Below are 20,257 nucleotides of genomic sequence, written 5' to 3'. Positions count from 1 at the left end.
GGCATGGCGCTCATTCCAGAGCTGCTGCTGCTGCTGGCACCCAGCCCATGCAGCAGAGAGGAGGCAGAGTGCCTGCAAAGGGCTGCTGGGGAGCGGACACGAGGGATGCTCCTGGGCACCAAGAAGCTGCCTTGGCCACTGCCGCGTGCTCCTGGTTTCCAGTGTTGGAGGAGCTGCCACGCTGGGGTGATGAACAAAGCCCAAGGGATTTGACACCTGCCCTGCTCCCCAGCCTCACCCTGTCACCTCGTCCCCCTGCCCTGGGGCCAGGCAGGGGCAGCAGCAGTGCCAGGAGCCGGGGGGCATCGCCTCCATCCCCGCAGGGAGCTGAGCCCCCCAGGGCTCCCCTTTGCAGAGGAGGCAGCCCCGGCAGGACAGAGGGGACCTCGTGCTGCTCCTTGTCACCTCCCTGCCCAAGCCCCTCTCAGCTGGGCAGGGAGGACACCCCTGTCCCATGCAGACCCTGATTCAGCTGCACATGTTTGGGGTTGTTCCCGGCACAGCACTAATTCTCTACGGAGCTTTTCCTTGACCCCCCCCCATTCTCTGTTTGGAAATCGTGCAGGATTTTCGTGCACACAGGAGTGTGCCCAGCAAGCCCCAAACTACTCCGATGGCTACAGGACGGCCACAGCCACCTGGATCCTGGTGCTTGCCACCGGCTGTCCTGGCTGGCACACAGGGCACCGCGTGGGGACCACCGTGGTTGGTGACAGCTCTGCCACAGCCACCTGCTGTCCACGGGGATAAAAGACAAAACCGTGCGGGTCCAGCCGCCCTGAGCTCAGGTGGGACCAGGGGATCCCCGGGGAGCAGCAGGGCATGGAGGTGCCCACGCTCCCGGCGCCATCGAGTCTTCCAGTACGGCCGTGCCGTGGTCGGCCCCGCGCTCACCGCCCGCCCCGGACCAGCTCCCGCTGCACCGTTACTTGAACAAAGGAAGGAGTTCCCCCTTCTCTCCATGAATACCCCAGTAGCAAAATGTACAAAAAAAATAAAATGTGAAGACTAAATTACCTGTATTAACTAAGAAGCATTATGCAAATAATTAAAAGAGCATGTAAATTAATTTTCTATCTATGCATGGGATGCATACGGTATATTTTATTAAAGACCTGAGTGACCCACCCCGGAGGCTGGCTCTGTTTCGTGCCCCATTCATCCATGGGCTTGGGGCAGGGGCAGGAGGAAGGTGGGATCAGCCCCCAGGAGCTGCCAGGCCACTTGCAGAGCGATTCCTGCAGCAGGCTGTGGTGCCCCTCTGCCATCTCCCACCACGGCTGCCGAAGCAGCATCCCAGGGGCTGGGGTGAGCAATTTCGGGCTGCGGGGCTCCCGGAGGAGCAGCACGGGTGGGTGGCAGGCAGGGGGGGTGCAGGGTGGCTGGCAGAAAGAAGGGATGGCAATTAATGTTCGAAATGATGATTGCCCAAGCAAAGAGCTTGCCCCATCCACAGCTCCTTCATCCTATCCATTACAGACCCACTAAATCTGGGAAGCAGGAACGTGCAGAGATGGGATGCACGGGATCAGCAGTGCCACGGGGCACGAGAGCAAACCTGGCAGTGCTGGGAGCTGGGGAGCAGCCTCTGGCCATCATTTCCCCTATAAAACACTTGGGTTTTAGGAAACTAACTTTAGCCCCTCAGGGGCTGTGTTTTGGTCTGGAGGTATGAAGGGCAGATTTTAAAGGAAGATTCAGTTCCAAGAGGCCCGTCAGGGTCTGTTGTGCCACCAGGGAGGGGTTGGCAGCATGAAGTCCCTCTTCATCCTCTTCCCTGGAGGCAGCATAGGAGGCTGAGGTGGCTGCTGGTGCCACTCGTGGCCTCCGAAACGAGGGAGGGGTCGTCTCAGGGCTGCTCCCAGCACGGCACCTGCACCCCGCAGCAAGGTGGGAGGGGAGGATTAAACCCAGAGTTTAATCTTTATTCCTTTGAGAGTTTTTTCATTTGGAATAATAATAAAAAAATCCCCATTCTACAAATCTTTCCGAGGCAAACGCTTCCCTAACCTGGCGGTTAGAAGCCAGCCGTGCCTCCCGAGGGACCCTCCACAGCTGCTGCATTCAACGGCTGCCCCGAGGGGCTGCCTGGGGGAAAACCACGAAGGACTTTTCTTTTTTTAGCCTCCTGCTTGCTGCGAAAACGTTCAGATTTGTATGGCGATGAGCAACCGGGAAAGTCCTCCCACTGCTCTGCAGATAGAGCTGGCGGTGCCGGAGCTCTGCAGCGCCGGGAGCAGGCGGCGCAGGAAGGTGCCCAGCGCCAGCGTGCGCGCTATCGAGGCACTGCCACGCAGGGTGGGCTGCCAGGACGGGTCTGTCTTACTGTTCCCAAGGCTGGTAGGAAATTGGTGCTCTCCTGCTAATCCCTAATCAGTTTCCTGAGTGACTGTTCTCCTTTGGTACAGCGGGTAAATCAATTAAGCACTTTATCAGGTTATGTCTGCAAAAGCGGCTCTCCACACTCCAAAAATGATGGATGAAAGAGAGAGTATTTTACCTCCAGGGACCAGCAATGAAGGAGTGACCTTACTCAGCTATTTCACACAGCTGAGAATTGGACAACTCCTAGAGACAAAGTAAACTTCAGTACTTTTAAAAGCTTTTCTTCCTTCACCAGCATTCAGACACCCTGAGGGTGCTCTGTGCACCCGGCTGGTTGTGGGAAATCCAGGAGGTTTGGAAGGAGGTGATCCATAGGAAGCAGAAACTCCTCGCTGGCAGCGCTCCTGGGACCTGTCCCACCTGGTTCTGCAGCCCTGATCCCAGGGGGGTGAGTGCAGGGAGTCCAAAATCAGAGCAGACTGCTTGAAGAAGTGCCGATCACATCGGTGCTGCTTGTAATTCCTCCTTTTGCTGCACTGGGAGTGGTGACCAATAACGACCAATTGTGCCTTAGTCCTTTTTTTTTTTTTTTTTTTAATTTTAATTGTGGCAAAACACTTTCTCCTGGTATTAGGAAAGCCCCTGGGTCTGCATATACCCATGGCTTCAGCCCTTACCTGAACAATAGCAATTAACTTGGTTGTACTTAAATCAGAGCTTTCCTTCTAACCATTTGAGCTAAGCGAATAGTCTCAAAGCAGTGGAATTAAGCTAACCAACTGCACCTGGGCAGGTCACACCATTTCAGGAAATGCCATCTGCTGCCCTTGAAAAACAGGGGTCAGGCATGCAGGGGAGCCCAACACCAGCGAGTGATGCAGCAGAGCCCAGGATGCATCCACAGCCAGCCCCAGGGAACAGCAGAGGGGAAAAACTGGCCCGTGCCTTCAGGATCATCCTCACCACGGTCAATGGGTGATGGCCCAGACCCTGTGAGCCTCTTGGGGTGAGGAGAGGAGGGTGTGCAGCTTAGCACCCGCTGTGACACAGAGGAAGGTCTGCAGCAGGGACGTCCTGCGGTGACGCAGGGGCACTGGGCTCCCTCCGCTGTATTGATCTTAGCTGCGACAGCCTGGAGGGGAGCAGAGCAGGCTGTGCTTAATGGATGGCATTGGATAGTTCTAAAGTTTTTAAACAAGTTGGCTGCCTTCCTGGACTCTTAAATTAAAGGGCAATTAAGTCACTTTCAGCCTGGAAATAGCTGATGGGTGTTTCCTGCTTTGACTCTTAAATTTTGCCGGAGTGATTAATGCAATGAAAAACTGTCAACTCTCAAGTCAGGGCTGTCAGCCAACACCATGAGCATTTATCTGACTGCCTGTTCAGCTCTTCTGGCCCGTAGACGGAAGGAAATGGGACAAAATGAGGGTGTAGGAAGCAGCAGCTGGGTGTTAAAGACAATGCCACCTACACCTTAGTACTGACAACCATGGGAGGAGGAGAAAATCTGGGGCTATGGCTTCTTGGCAGGTTGATTTATTTTTTTCCCCCCCCATAGCAGGGAAAATCTTGGCTCAACAGCCCCAGCTCAGGGCTACTTGTCAGCTGTTGTCTTTGTTAGCTCCATGCAGTTGGTATTTCTGCAGCACGTGCACCGCTCCTAGCATGAAATGAGTGCATGTGAGCACTCCTGCGGTATGGCTGCGGCGCTGCTGCTGTGCTGGGAGCACCATTTTCCCTTCATGCAGGTGCTCTGCAGTTTCCTGGTAATGTTGCTGAAAACATGCAAGTGCTGCAGGCTTCCCCAGCCACTAGAAATGCCTGCAGCCTCCCTCCCTTTGGATTCCACACTCCTTCCTAACATTTAAAAGCTCACATCTATTTTGTTTCTTCCGGGATTGCTAACCAAGGCTGACTCCTGAATGAATTCTGTCTCTGGTTCAGTTAGTCATCCCTTCAGAACAGATTTAGTAACTGCTCAGGGAAACCACGTAAAAGCCAACAGTTCACCATGGGAAGGCAGCACCCACTCACTGTCAACTGCCTCCTTCTCCGAGCCAGAAAGCTGAAAGTGCAGCAAGTCAGCCAGAATTAGGAGAGTGACTCGAGCCTCACCTGTTGTGTAGGAAGGAATGGGTGCCTACCTAGCCCCGGAGCTGACTGCAGGCTCAGGAAGGTGCTGCAGCACAAAGCAGGGATGGCGAGCACTGCAGCAAAGCTCGCTGACCCCCCTGCCAGAGCTCCCTCCTGCACCTCCGATGTGCATCCTCACGGGGAAGTGGCCTGAGCATCCACCTGCATCGTCCCGAGCTGCCGCCAAGCCAGCTGCACGTGGGCCTGCCCCTGAATCAAAGCAAATAACCCCCCCAGCTCTCCTGGAGGGGTAGTGTTAGCAATGCTTTATGGCTAAAGAACTGCCTGTTCAAAAATGCATTTGACATGTTTACTGCTCGTGTTTATTAATGCTTGCATGCTCGGCTTGAGGCACCTCATGTCAAAGCTTGTCCTGATATGCCAGATGTTTTAACGCATAAATATTACTCACGACACTGATGCTTTCAGTAAGGACAGTTTATTTGCCCCTTTGAACAAATAAGGCAAGATTTGAGAAAGATCCAACAAAAACATCCTGTATCAAACTTGGAGAACACAATAAAAGTTACCATTCCATACATATACAAAGTAATGGCCAACGCTATTATATACAAACAGCCAGATCTTACAAAAGAGCATTTCAAGTCAGCACTTTATGCCAGTGTTGCTAATTTCTTTGTTACAAAAAAAAAAAAAAAAAAGTTAAAGCTACAAACTTCACATTATTATGTCTCGCATGACTGACATCATCGGCATCTCTGGGTTTCAGAGGCAAAGATAACAGTTTGTCCAGAACACTTTCAGCAATGCAGATGGACCCAAGGAGCAGTGAATGCAGCTTCGCAATTAAGGAAGTGTTTTGCTTAACACCCTTGTTGGAACAGCTTTCCCTTAGGGCACGAGCCTTGGTCTGGGGGACTCTGAGAAGTGAGCAGCACTCTGCTCCCAGACACTCTACCAAGGGACCAAACAGGGAATTGCTTTCTCTAACAGACTGCAAATCAGTGAAGGAGAAAATAATTCCTCTGCATCACAGCTCCATGTGCAAGAAACATCAAGTCTCAGCTACTGCAAGCATTTAAGAAAGGTTCAAAGACAGCTAAGCCATTGGACCAGTTTTACTTCTTTTGGTTCATTTGCTGTATTGTAAGACAATCACATCAGCAAAGCAGAGCATTTCAACAGTGCTTACATTCAGTTACAGCAGACACAGGTTGCATATTCCAAAAACGCACCACACTAGGGTGCTTCACCTAAAAACTTGGATTTTCTAATGCCCTCCAGCCACTAGAAAGTTACCTACACAGTGCAGAGGTAAAACTACTCCCAGCAGAATCTGCTCGATCCACATTACACGCATGCAGTGCAGAGTTTACCATGTCCTACATCCCAACATCTATCACACCAGAGGTACAAACCAGGCGTGAGCTAAAGCTGAGCTTCAGCGGGCCCTGCAGGAGCTGCCCAGCCTCCTGCCAGCTGCCTCCAGTCTCTCCTTGGTGCTGGGAGAGCTGCAGCCCAGCATACAGCCAGCCTGGGTGAGCCTGGGGGGATGGATCCATCGAAGTGACTAATTCAAGACGCAGTACTTCAACAGAGCTCTCCCTCCTAAACCACAGGAGTTTCTTTGATGCAAAGGGCTCTCATAAATATTGCTCATAAAAATACTCAGGGCAAAGCTTATTGCAGTTCCTGGACACGCACTGCGCGAGCCCTGGTGCTCATGCAGCACTTCGCCAGACTTCAGCAGAGTCCAGACTCTCACTGCTAAGGCATTTTAATCCATTCACAACAAAGGTTTTAATTACTGGGCTTGGGCTGCAGAAGCAAGGCTTTTCCAAACTTTCCTGACACTTGAGGCTACCAAGTAGCTGATTATTCCAGGACATACAGCTTTTACTGCCACCTTTTTGCCTTAGGGCCAGCTGGGCCGCTGATCTCAGCAGCTGTGTTAGCACTGCCTATCAAGCCGGGACAAACCGATGCGACCAGATCTGCAGAGGGGGTACAAATGGCTTGGTTCCTTTCACAGCAATGGAGTATACCTGGTAACAGGAGGCAAAAGTCTGCTCCGAGCAGGGAAAAAGAGCCTCTCAAGGCATGAAGTGAGCACTTCTCTCCAGCAGCACTGCATTCAGGGGACACTGCTATTTCGTTTGATTATCTGGGTGGCCTACTAAGGCCTATTGCAGAAGAATGGCATGGAAACTCTTCTCTCCATCAGAGCACAATAAAAATAAATTGCTCTGACCAAGTATTTCATCACACGCCAGACATCTAAAACTAGGTAACTGCTGTTACAGCCCAGTGGGCAGAGGCGTCACTGGCCTGCCCTGCAGCCAGGCTCACTTCAGTGTTGCTCTGTTTTACCCTCCTCTCCACCAGCATGAGATAATTGCACCATCCTCACAGCGATTGTACATGCTGGGTGTTGTCACTGAGCCATGGCAGGCAGAAATGGCAGGGTAATTTAAAGAGGAAGAACACGAGGAGCATCCGGAGGAACGGGAAGAGACTGAACCTCTTCCAGCAGGATATTGTTCATTGTCTTCTCCTCTGGATCAGCCCTGCCTCCACTCCACCCCATAATGCACATCTCTGTGCATCAACAAATGTTAGTTTTCATTTTTTCTCATGTGCTAGGCCTGGCAGAAATGTGAAGGATTGGGAAATTAAGTTTTTATTCCAGCACCTGAAGATGTAAATTTGAAATGACGAAGCTTACAAAATATTTCACCAACTGCGGAGACTCCTCAGTCCTCTCAGACACAGCAGAAGTACCTAATTTGGGAGAGGTTCACACAACTTCCACCCATTCAAATACTGGTTCCTTTCCCCAGCACTCCCCTGTTAGCAGGGTTGCCCTGAAGGACATTTCCAAAGAGATGGATGAAGTGGAATCTGCTTTGTTTTAGGTCAGATCACTGATTGGCTTTTGGTTTTAAGTCAACGTGGATTTTACATTACAGAATATAATTTCTGATGGAGGCACAACATGCTTTATCTACTAAGATTAATTCCTAAAGAACATAAGCAAAGGACAAAACCAAGGTCTTGAAGGAATCCCACTTGCTTAAAGCACAAAGTGTAAGGCATGGGGCTTATTACAGGCTTTTTAAAAACTGAGATTTAAGGTTCTTTCAAAGGCTGGAACAGTTTGTTCTGTTCAGTGACCTAAAACGTATCAGTACCTTAACAGCAGAACGATACACTTAACAGCTCGAAATCGAGTCTGTGCACTCACAAAGAAAAACAAACAACAAAACACACAGAAATTGCAGCCATTAAATACCACAATTCGCATTAACTTAAAACAAAGAAAACAGACTACTGAAAGTTCAGTTGAAAAGAGAGTGAGCCAACTTTCGTTAGTCTATTTCTACCTGCTCCTCTGATTTAAAAACAGGCCACCTAAAAGCAGTAACAGAACTCCTTGGGATAATGTTTTAAATACATGTCTAACACTAAAACATACCATCAGGATCTTCCACGTAATGGCATTCCTGAGTTCACAAAGGTGCTATGGAAAAATAAATGAGCAGAAGTATTGCCCGCTATTGTGCTAGCATATTTCAGTAGAAATCGATCTGTTCAGTAGTCATGGAAAGCAAGGAGCTGATTGTTTGAGGGTGGAAGAATTTTCTACCGGTGGCTCAAAAGTTCTGCTGCCGCCGCTTCTTGGCTTCGATGGCATCGAGGATCGGCTGCCGCTTTGACTGGTACTTCTGGCGGATCTCCTCAATCTCCTGCTCCATCATGGGGTCCAGCGCCGAGAGCCTCCTCTGAAGTTCATCCACACTCCATGTCTTCAGCTAGTGGGGAGAGGAAAGGAGAGCAGACATCAGTGTCAGTACAGAAACCATTCACACACCTAAAGGGTTTTAAGAGTCGGGGAAGCTGATGGTCACAGCGCAGCTTCCAGCAGGGAAGGGTGGGTCAGCTCTGCTCCTGCTGGGCTCCTCCCTCAACGGGACCGTCATACACTTGAGGATACTGGGCTGCTTCTGCTCATTTGACAGATACATTATGGATTCTGCTTAGCGGGAGCATGAGTGTATAAAACAACCAGTGCAATGTTTCCCCCGTTGAGCTGGTTTGTTTTTCTAACACTTCACGTTGCAGGCTTAGAGCAGACACAAAACTGAAATGGAGCAGAAGCAAAATTCTCTCTCCCTCCCCTTTTCTTGCAACCAAACTTCCTTCTGCTAAGTGAAAAAAATGAGGCAGAAAGGAAAAGGAAAAAATCATTGACAAAAAATGCATTAAAAAAAAAAAAAACACACCACATTTATGTACAATCAGGCTGAACATCAATCATGGTGAGGAATTCAGACTCCTCTGCTAAGTCAGAAATCCCAGAACGCACATAGCAGGTCACCTTGGGTCAGCCTCAAACCAATATAAGATGCAAGCACAATTTGTATTTCACTGTCCACATGAAGATGTCAGGCTAGTCTGGACAAACTTCCCTTACTCGATTTACTATCTGGGGCCCTTTGTTTAATTGTTTCTGTTGCGAGTGCCAATCCACTGAGAACTGGCACTTGAAAGTTTTATTTTGTGATTAAAAATGCCAAATTTGGTTCAGGACAGTCTGAATTGTCCATAGCTATGCCCTTTACATAATATTGCAACCTGTGGAACAGAGAAGATTTTAGGATAACGCTAAAAAGTACGGATGCTCAGAGTGTTTCAGCCAAGTCCTTCTTCCCTCCAAGACCAAGAGACTTCCAGAAATGCTCAGGAGATGCTGTGTGACAGCCACTGCAGCAGAACAGCGACGTCTTGTACCACCTGCTCTCAGGGCCCACCTGCTGTGGAAACTAAGAATAGGCAAAATATTTTTTTTGGTGAAAAAAAAAAAAAGTGACAATTTTTAAACCTTCAGTAAATGTCATAAATGAGTGATTTATCTTTACTTCAATTAAATGCAAGTGACACAACTGACACTGCTGTCTTGGGTTAGCTGTTGATCAGTCAGCTATTGCAGTTATTTTTCAAGCCACTTCTGAACCAAACCACAGTCAAACACCTGCTGCCTGTTATATGGCAACAATCAAATTACTGCCTGTTTAAGGGCAGTTGTACAGTTTGATCTTTCAAACTGCACAAACCCTTACCTTTCTTCCTGAGGTGCAAGAGAGATCAGCCCCGAAACCACAGAGCCGTCTGTTCACTGATTTCTCATAAGGTCTGAAATTCTTTAGCATACCTATAAAACGCAGCCATAAGATCACAACCCACTCTAATAATCTAGGCCCAAGAGAAACAACCCCTTCCTAGCAGTGCTGTGCGGTCGTTCTGCCTTTCCAGTCAGCAAACCCTTCCTTGGAAAGGCACAGCCTCCACGACCGCACGCGTTATTCATACACGGAAACACAACTTCACCGGGCAGCAGCTTAAGCTGATGCATGGCACCAGTTGCCTTTTCGCCCTGATTTACTGTGGAACATTTGGCATTTCTCTTCCTTGGCATCCAGGGAATTGAAGTCAAATAAAAATGTTAAAAAAAAAAAAAAAAAGAAGAAAAAAAGATGAAGGTTTGAATTAAAGTATTGAGCACATATATTAAATGCCTATATTGGATCAAAACTTGAGATGGCTGCCAGCTCGCACAGAACAACCACTGCTGGAATACCAAAGGAGACTTTGGGAATCGATCTGAAGCACCTCGCTCTTGGCTTAAGCCAACCATCAGAGGTCAGAAATCATCTCGGGGCTGCAATCTTCCACTGAGGAGCAGTAAGAAGAAAAACCTGCCCTACAGGTGTGCTTAAACATGATAGAGCAGCCTGAGACACACTATGTGGACACAGACACACGAAGACTTTCTGCTATCTGTAAGCAACTGCTGCCAATGGATGCAATGGTTTTGACAGTTCCTGTGTTTGTCAGGACAGATGGCTAAAAGTACAGAAGATGCTTGAGTACAGCTAAGCCTGGAGTGGGCAAAAGCCTACAGAGCTGTATTAACAACAAGTCTGGAAGTGGGTTACCTGCGCAGACGCCTGATGCAGACCAAAGGAGCTGCTCAGAGGGACTGATTGTGGGTTAAACCCGGAGATGTTGGCATTGAGGAAAGCCAATGCACTGCAGGAATCTAAAGCACAGAAACACGTCCTGTGTGTAACGCTGCGTGTTGACGTAGATGAACTCACTGCAGAGTTTTCACCTGGAATAACGTCAGCATGGCTGTGACTGCTATGCTATTCCTCACCGAGGCAGAGAAGCCAGAGGGCAACACCAGTAAAAGGCCCAGAACGTGACTGTTCACCACAAATGAGTTGACAAACCTGATGCGAGCCTGATTACTCATGAACAAGAACCAGTGCCCACGCAGCTGCAGAGAGGGGAGCAGGGAAGTCTGGTCCTCTGCTCCCACTGTGCTCCCTGCCCGCAGCAACACGAGCCCTGGGGCACGGGCTGTGCTGTTGCTCACCTGTCTTCTCACTCGCACGTGAGTCTTTAGAAGAAGTAACGGAGCTGCTCAAAACACCGCGACCTCCGCTTCACTTTGCTGTGTGGCAATTCATCGTAAGTCAACACCACAGGCAGACTTTCTCCTAGGAATGAAGTTTTTAAACTCTAGCATATCTGGCTCTGCAGCGTTAGGCTCCTGGGACAGTGACATTACTCTCTTAGAGAAATGCCAGAAGCAAAATAAGAAGAGAAGGACAAGGACAGAGCATCTCATGACAGACGGTTTCAGGGTAGAGTCTCAGTGCTGAACAGCTGTAATTAGAGCTGGTTTTAGCCACAGGGCTCAGTCCCATTCCCTGCCTCACTTCTCAGCAATTCTTCTCTTGCAAGAAGTCTAAGTGTCTTTGTAAAAGCTATCTATTTTCATCCACGGTAATCAAACAGCTATGACAACCTTTTAAAGGAAGGAATTGCATTTCAAATGTAAAGACTGATATAAAATACTCGGTGCAAGGTTGGTGGAACATATCCAGCAAGAAAGAGAGGGAGAGCAGCGGAAGGATTCAAACAAGGTTAATTTTAACAATTTGATTAACAGTTTTCCTTTTACTCAGGGTTTTAAGAAAGACCGTAGCTCTGTGATAACGCCCAGTTGAAGACAAGCTGAACAGAGGTGCAGGCACTTCCCTGGCAGCCTCCCAGCCATGGCTGTGCACTGCTGCAGACACCTCTGAGAGCAAGACCTTGTTTTACCATATTGATAATTTCAGGTATGTAATTCAGGAGGACATATATAATCACACCCTTTAGAAGAACATAACCTGCAGCCTTTCCACACATATGCTATAACGATGGACAAACCCGGAACAGATCAGCTGATACACTATTTCTTCCTGCAAGTAAAAGATTCCTTGGCTATCCATGACATCCCTCTGCAAGCATCTCAGGCAGACTTGCTGATAACTACTCCACTGTATGATGCTCACCTCAGCAAACTGCTTCTCTGAGTTCCCATCCTTCTGAATCAGCACTTTTAAAATCGTAAAAAAAAAAAAAAAAAAAAAAAAAAAAAAAAAGCCACTTGCATTTGTTGTTGTCAGGTAAAGCGTCAATGCAACCTGATATTGTACTGAATGTAAATGAACCTAAGCAAAAAGGGAATAAACAAGGGCTGCCTGCAGAGGCGTTAGCCAGAGCCACAGGTTCAATGCTCAAGGCCACCGTGATCAGAAACATACCTGGGCACTTCTGTCCTGAGCAAGAGACCACCTAAAAACCTGCCCCAGTATTTTTAAGCAGACTGCGCTAGGTTTGTATCTCATGCAAGATCTGCTGCCAAACACAGAGCCAGGAGAATCAGCTCAGCCTCTTCCCAAACCCCAAGAAAACCAACCCTAAAAACCCAAACAGTGCAAATTGTTTGGATGGGAAGCCGACAATTTGTCAGGGTTCTCTCTGTATCCACAGGCCTTATGCTGCTGGGCATCTGTGCCTGACTTTCCTACAGCAGGCTCTGCAGCTTGGCCAGTTTGGGACCTGGCATATTCGTACAGTCCAGCAGCAATACAAGGCCACCACTGACTGGGACCAGCCCAAACTAGTGCCATAAATACAATGGTCCCACTTCAGCTATCATTCCTAGTGCTCCTCTTCCACAAAACACTGCCAAGAAAACCCTGTTGCTGTGTGAATTCCAAGCATCAGACAGCACGGAGCTGTTTCCCAGCAACTTTCACACGTTTCTCCCCCAACAAAGCATTTTGGCTGAGCACAAGCTGACAGTGCCTGCCCCACTGGGGTCCCTGGAATGACAAAGACTGTGGCAGGGCACGTTAAAAACATCTTCAGACACTGAGTCTGATCCCTACATTTAACACCAAGCCTTTCCTTTGCCACACTGCACACTATCGGGGCTTTGTTTTCAAAGGCTCTCTTAAAATTCCTGAAGCTCGTGCCAGACGTGAACCCATCCATCACCAGGGAGGGGATGCAGCTCTTTTATTGTCATCTTTCAAATCTGCAGACGGATGCTGTCTTCTGGAACGAAATGGGAATGTACATGACATGGGGGAGATGGGCTTACTTTCCTCACAGTGAAAATATTTCAACAGTTTTGCAGAACGAAGATACTTCCAACCCTTATTACTACAGGAAATCCTCCGTATGAAATCAGGAAGTTCCCTCTTTCCTTAACCCTCCAGCTATACCCCTCCGCTATAATTTCTGCAAGTTAAAAACATGTTTGCAACACATTCACATGGTGTACTTTCTGAATATCCTCCCACCTTTAACACCAAGAGCCTGGTTTCCTGTTTGTTCGTTTGCTTGTTTAAATGGGGAGCACCCAGGTGCAGCTAGCAGTCTGCCTTTTAACCCAAATATTCCAGGTGGCATCCACTGCTCAACAGAACTCGATGTCAAACTTCAAAGTTTTAAATAGCCCTTAGAAAAACTGTCTTTAGCAATTATCACTTCATAAGGGGCAGTGGGAGTTTGAAGACTAAAATACAGAAATAATAAAACTGCAGCTTCCCACACTACACAGGGAAATAAATTCTTAGTGGAAAAGATATGAGCTAGATGGGAACTAAAAAAACCCAACACACAAAACCAAAACCAACAAATTGTCTATTTAGCACAGCTTCTGTTGTTATATTTTCCCTTTTTGCCTGGTTTTACACTGCAATTCAACAATTCTTGACTGTACACCCAGAGATCAAAGACCCCAGGGAAACTCAAAACATCTCAAATCACATTAGTAGGGAGCACGACTCATTTGCCTACACATAATTAGACAAGCAAAATTTAAACGTGGCTTGAGAAGGGTTTTCACTGAAACCAAGTTATCCAAGCTATGCTAAGCATTAAATGCCAAAAAGGAATTTGCTGCTGGAGATAATGAAAACCATTACTGCTGTAATAACAGGCCTCAGAATACAAACTTTTAAACAGACTGTTAGAGCAGGTTTTAGAGAAGCGGTGTATGTACATGCACACATGGAATGAGCTCATCTGGTGAGGCCACAGAGCACCTAACGATTATTTGGCAGCTCTTGGGTGCCACAGTAGTTACTTATCAGTCGCACTTTGATCTTCAGAGGGACAAGGAAGTCAAGACTTTGAGTAATCATGAGCTGGGCACTCAAAAATTAGACTAGATTCAAACAAGAACAGCGGTCACCCTGCCAGCATCACACCATCAAGGGAACAGGAGACGCACAACGTGACTGAGCCAGAACACACTTCTGAGCTCACCTGGAAGGGAAATACCCAGTGTATTGCTCCGAATCGTAACCTAGAGTTACACCAGGCCTTGAAACCTTGCTCAAGTCCTTGAAACCACAGCTCCGTGCGGGTGCCTGCGGCACTCAGCCAGGCTCGCTCCCACGCCGCCTCTCGTGCTGCAGAGCGAGCCTGCTGTGCTGCGGATGGCCGTGCAAATCCACTCACTGAGACAACCCTCCGTGTATGTTACTTACACTCCGTACCAAGTTTCGGACCTTCAGTATCAGGCTGTTTGGGGAGAACAAACAAAACCAACCAACCGCCTGGGACTACAGGTGTCTGGAAGGATGTGAGTCCCTCACGTGAGGTTACTGATCACACACCACCAGGAGTGGCTACGTACTAGAGACAAGCACATTCCTACAAATAGCGTAGTAAGTGGCCAGATGTCCCTTGGGAAGGGAGGCTCTTCATGGAAGACACTCATTAAACTCTTGCTTTGCTTGACCTTGAATCCCAGAGAGCTGTCAGCAATGCTAGCAAGATGCTCCCCTTCCGATAAAACACAGGGCAACACTTGCATTTCATTTTCAGGATCCTGTGAATCATTTTGATGCATATCCACCTCAACTTCTGAACTCTTCTATCACCTCCTCAACCAGAGTTTTATTTTTGGGCCACAGACGCTGGGTGCTTCTTGCTGTGACTATTTGTAGCAACCACCTCGGAGCGCAATTCAGTTTGCAGAATGTGAGAGTGCACGAGTGCCAGAGAAGCCCATGAGCTAGGGAGTGGTGTCAGGCCTCAAGAATTCCTGAATGTGAGCTCTGACAAGTGTAAGAACTTAGATTATTCTGGAATTAGCCTTCTGTAACTTGAAAGACTGTTTAAACGTGGTATCAATTAAATGCTCATACCATACATACCCTGAGGAAACAGATTACTGAATAGCACTATGCACTTTTTTTTTTTTTTTTTCAAACCAGCAAAAGAAGCATTCAATTTCTCTGGCCAAAATTAAATGAAGAGGGTGATTTCTCATGCTAAGCAGTGCTCCAGAGTTTAGGTCTTGAAAGTGGTGATACAAATTGGTGCTGGAATAGCATGCCATTTTTTCTTCGCATTTTTCCTGAAATGCTGGCTCGATACCATTTGGCATACTTTCAATCACTGATCTAAAAATTAAGTGCCTTGTTCTCATTTATGTTTCTAGCATAAGGAGGCCTCATGTAATGTATGAGCGGGCATTAACTATTTATTCACTGTAACACCGTATCCAGTGCAAGGGACACAAGAATCTCAGAACCTGCAGGCACTCCCCGCCCACTTTTCATCGTGATTGTCAGGTCCCTACAATTTCACAAATCCGCCAAGAAGCCGCACTGCACAGAGGCTATGGTAAATCAGAATAACCCCCAGTACCAAGACAAACATTAATTATCTTGATTTCCCCCCCTTTTAGCATGAGAATGTCAGTGAAGTTTCACACTGTTATGAAAGCAACGGATGAAATGCAGTCACTGCGGGATTTCATGCAAGATTAAAAATACAGATATTAATCTTTCAAAGGACTTGAAAAATAAGTCTCAGCAGCACAAGCTTCTGCTTTTAATGCATCTTAATTATTTAGGCAATGCGCTAGCAAAACACATCATGGGCTGCAAGCATCCAGCACAAGTCAAACCAGCACTGCGGCTAGGATCTCCAAAAGAAAGGGACCGTGGTGAGCTGCAACCAGTGCACATCTGGAGACAGTTGTTTCAGGCCACCATACCTGGACAACACAAGGAAAACAACCCTCAACTTCCAAGCAGATCGGCATATGCTTTAGAGGCCCAGTCAACTTAAGTCAGTGCATGTCAACCAGCTACAACAGCTGAATGAGTAACATCACAGTATGATTTCTTGTGGAGGGAAGACAGACACTAACACAGGAGTCAATCCCTAGCTGAACTGGAAAAAGGTGTTTTAAAAGAGCTAAAGCTTTTGCAAACGCAGACTTTTATGGCTGCTAGAAGTGAAACATCCTACTGGTACAATTCCAGTAAGGATCCTAGTTGCTTTATATGCAGCTTCACTAATCCAATTAAAATAAAGGTGCACAATCCCAGCACATCTGCACTGCTACTGGGTTTCTGGAAGGCCAGGTGTGCCACTGTCCTTCCTGCCGTGCTCCTGGCCACCAGCACTGTCAAGTTTCTGAACTGGAAGCTCCTGCCTCTGCAGGAGGGACTCCTCCAAGACCTGTCTCTGCAGCTCAGCACCGTGCCACCTGAGCTCCTGTAGCCAGAGGACCACATCCTGACGGGCCGTCTGGAAGCTGTCCCAGAATCACAGACTCATTAAGGTTGGAAAAGCCCTCCAAGCTCATCTGGTCCAACCATCCCCCTACCACCAACGTCGCCCACTGAACCATGTCCCCAGGCACCACATCCAACCTTTCCTTGAACACCCCGACCATGCAAGGCGCTCCTGCTGGTGCCATCGGGGTCACTTCACCGGGGAGCTCTCGTTCATCATCAGCTGCCAAGGCAAAAGCTGCCTTCAGCACCAAGGTTTGACACTGCTGGCTCAGCATGGACCTTCCTCGAGCTTGTTTGCAGTAGCTAATTCCTGTCACTGCTACTGAAGAGACAAACGGACACCCTCCAGACACACAGCTGCTCCTTCACCAGCTAAGAGGCACCTCTTCTTTACTGTCTCCCCTACTCCCATTTCCTTGAAGCCTGAGGAGCTGGGGACAACTCTGCTGTTGGCAAGGTGTCAGAAAATTCCCAGAGCAGAAACCAGTTTTCAGAGGAGCGTAGAGGACACACAGATCTCCCTGGCTGCTCGGGCTGCTGAGACGTACGCACGCAGCGAGGACGTAGAGCAGTTGGTCCCGCTATGGGAACGCTGCTCCCCACGCCACTGGCATCCCTGCACTGCCCTGAGCCAGGAGCTGCACTTTGTCTTTCCTTTCTGCAATCCCTAAAAGGCTCAAAAAAGTTTGGGTTACTGCCAGTACAACCATATAGCTCCTGCATAGCGTTATTACCCTCAGTAATGTACAAAAATTATATTAAGGAAAAAAAATATATATCCAAAGCTTTACTCATTGATGTGACTAATCATAAAAAGTTTGGTGTTCTGCTTTTTTTTTTTTTTTTTTTTTTTTTTTAAGAGCAATGCATTTTAATCTTCTGAGCTTCAAGATTAAATTTCCTGGTTTTTTTTTTGTTTTGTTTTGTTTTTTTTTTAACTTTAGTATGAATTCTAAGTATGAATAGCTTTATTCACTATTCGCTTCCACAAACATCCCACGTACTGCAGACACAATCTAAACAAGGGGAATGACAAATTGTGTCGGTGTTGTTCTGCAGCACTAAACTTCACAAGGTCCAAACCTTCAGAACCTTTAGGGACTTACAAAGTGGTTGACTAATCCCATGACCACCAAGACAAGTTATCTCACTGTTTTTTTCTTCCCAGTAACTGAATTAGAAATCAAGCTAAAAGGTCAGCCTGTCTGGACAAGGGAAAAAAAAAAAAAAAAAAAGGCAAAAAAGGAGCATCACTTGCTTATAAAAGACACTTGCTTGCCAGAGATTGGATTAAAGAAAAGCACAGCAGGGATTTTTATTTTTTTTAAGCTTTTTTTTTTCCCCTTCTTCTCTAAGTGGTCATGCTTTAATTTTCTTAAGTAAGAGTACCGAAATACCTCTGGACATGCTAAAATAAATCATTTCACTAGGCTTTGAAGATCCTGCTAGCAGTACAAATCAACTGTAAAGTACACAGCTGGCCAAGTTGCCTTTTTTTTCCTCCCGTTTTAAGAAAAGCAATCTGTCAGAAAGTGCTGATTCCTTTAAAACAAATCAAGATTTCCAGAAACAAAGAACAAAGTTCTGGTGGAAGGGTAGGCAGGTCTGTGATAGAATTTCTTTCTTGCTCACACATACCCTTCCCTTCTCTCTGCCTTCCCCCTATGGGCTCCGCTCACTCATGCATTAACAATTAATTTATTTCTTCGGGATCACTTATCCCAAGTGAAGTAGAACACCTGAAGAAGCAGCAGTAAGAACACCTCAAGTAAGAGGGATTCCTTCAAGCCGTACTGCTCAGTTCCCAGAGCATACTATTACCAGGAGACATGCCTGGACCTGAAGTGGCAACCCGTTAGGATTAACGCCAGATCAGAGGGTGAATGCAATTTTCATTGAGAACGTAAAGCAAGAATTTGGCTACTGGAAGACAAAGACATTGGAAAGAAATTCAGAACCCCTGAGAAAAGGTTACTGGGGAAAAAAGGTGAGACAACAGGTGAAATACTTCTACGTATCCCCAACTTGAGAATCTCCACTTTTCCACAAAGATCAGAACGGGCTTAGTAAAAAGAAAAAAAGAGAAAAAAAGTGTATTAAGACACTACATTAGAGTCATTAACTTATCTGAAGACATGCCGAAGTCTGATAGGCACGATAAAGGCTTAAGACAGGCGGATTCATCTTCAGAGATTTAAGACTAAATCATCCATGGTAAATATTAACTTTATTCAACAAATGTTTTTAATTTGAGTCTTAGTCCCCTAATTTATTCCCTGCTCCAGGAGAGTTGCTGAACAAGGTTTGTTTCCAGCGAGACCACACTGCTGCCTGACCTCGTGTACCCAAAAGCAAGCACGTCACAAAACACCAGGCTGACAGCGCTCTGCCTCTCCTTCGCTACTGGAGAGGAAACAATATCTGGCAATTTGAATGCAAGGAAGACGGCAAGAGAATTAAATGCTTTGTGCAGAACGACTGAACTGCAGAGATTTCAAGGGCGTTTTGAAAATGAATAGCTGCATGACCATGGGAGAGGCTGTCAGCTTTAAAACCAGAGGCATATGTTTGATATCTCAGGGACAAATATCGTTTTAGAGCAGTCCCCATGTGAATGAACCACCTCCATAAAATCCATGGCACATGAACCTGTGTGCTTTGCCATGCAAGGTTTTCCCAAGTGCTCGCTATTACTTGGGCATCTATTTATAATGATCCTGCGTTAGGCAAGGTGCAAAACAAGAAGGAACTGAGCTCTTTTTTTTTTTTTCTCCCAGTTATATTCTTTTCAGACTCTGTGTGCTAAGCTACTCTTTCTTCCCCTTCCTTGAAAGGCAAAGCTTGGATTTTGAAGTCATCTTGTCACTGAGTATATGAGCTAAGCCAAATCTCCTGGTACATGCTGGCTGCTGCAGGCAGCCATGGCTAACTGCAAACTCCATTACTTTTTGCTTGAGGGATGGTTCAAACGTGATGGAAATCCCCTTGCAGTCCCCTGCTAGGGGCTAAGAAGGTGGAAGGGAGACACCAGGAACCCGACCACCACTGGAAATTTGCAGCACGCAGATTTTTCTGTAGGTTTTAGAGTGATACAAGCAAAAAGGTGCACAAAGGCAAATGTACCAGCCCCAGACGTCAGAGCTGGCATCGCTCCTCCACAGAACATAATTTCAGGCACCTGTCTGGATGAGGCCCTGGCTACAAAGTACTTGTGGAGGCTAGATGGAGACTTCATCCCAAGACTCTTCCCTTCTGGTCCTGAGACTCAGATGCCCAAGAGACAATCCCAAGCATCTCCAGGCTCCCAATGCATGGAGTCCCCAACAGGAGCCCTTTTTGCTAGAGATGAGAGAAACCAGGGCAAACTTGTCTTTTTAAGCTGCATTACCCTTTACAAACATTCTTGCTGACAGATGAGTTGCAAGAAGATTTTAGAAGCATTTCAAATAGATCTCATCAGAGCAGCAATGTTCTTTCTGTAAGGGAGACGCTGTGCCAACAACACACCCAGCCTCCGAGACAGATCTGGGGGCATAACAAGGCTCGAACAGGTTTTCCGAAGAATTCAGCATGCTCCGAGAGGCTTCCAACGTCACACCTTCAATTATTAATTCCTTCTCCCTTCCTCCCAGAGCAGGGACGCACATTGCAACCTGACCTTTTAAGTGCACAGCGGCCGTGAAACAAATCCAGTGATCAAAGAGCCTGGTGAAACACAGTTAGGTACTCAGTTCGTCCACAAAACTTTCAGTCAAAGTCTCAGCTGATTAAACACTACATTAGGAAAAAAAAGTCCAGGATGGCTTATTTACAAGTCTGAATGCTTCATATGAAGTTGATTTCAGGTGACATTAACTCTGTCTCCATTAAGGGCTGCAACCTAAACAATT

At 47.1% G+C, this 20,257-nt stretch overlaps 1 protein-coding gene across 3 annotated transcripts in view; it reads right to left on the bottom strand.

Moving 5' to 3' along the window:
- Window positions 1-4,881: 4,881 nt before the first annotated feature.
- Window positions 4,882-20,257, bottom strand: part of STK4 (serine/threonine kinase 4) — a 46,143-nt gene continuing 30,767 nt past the window's right edge. For 2 of the 3 annotated variants that reach the window (XM_084296617.1, XM_084296618.1), the window contains one exon: window positions 4,882-8,231. In XM_084296617.1, the coding sequence (XP_084152743.1) occupies window positions 8,073-8,231 (159 nt within the window). In that variant the 3' untranslated portion in view covers window positions 4,882-8,072. Of the gene's footprint in view, window positions 8,232-9,551; window positions 9,632-20,257 lie in introns of those variants that run through there. The other variant, XM_084296619.1, reaches the window with a different exon arrangement.

Source organism: Netta rufina (genome assembly GCF_964035555.1).
Source record: "Netta rufina genome assembly, chromosome: 16".
NCBI lineage: Eukaryota > Metazoa > Chordata > Aves > Anseriformes > Anatidae > Netta > Netta rufina.
The sequence above is the reverse complement of the archived record's forward strand: the minus strand, read 5'-3'. Positions and strand labels throughout refer to the sequence as shown.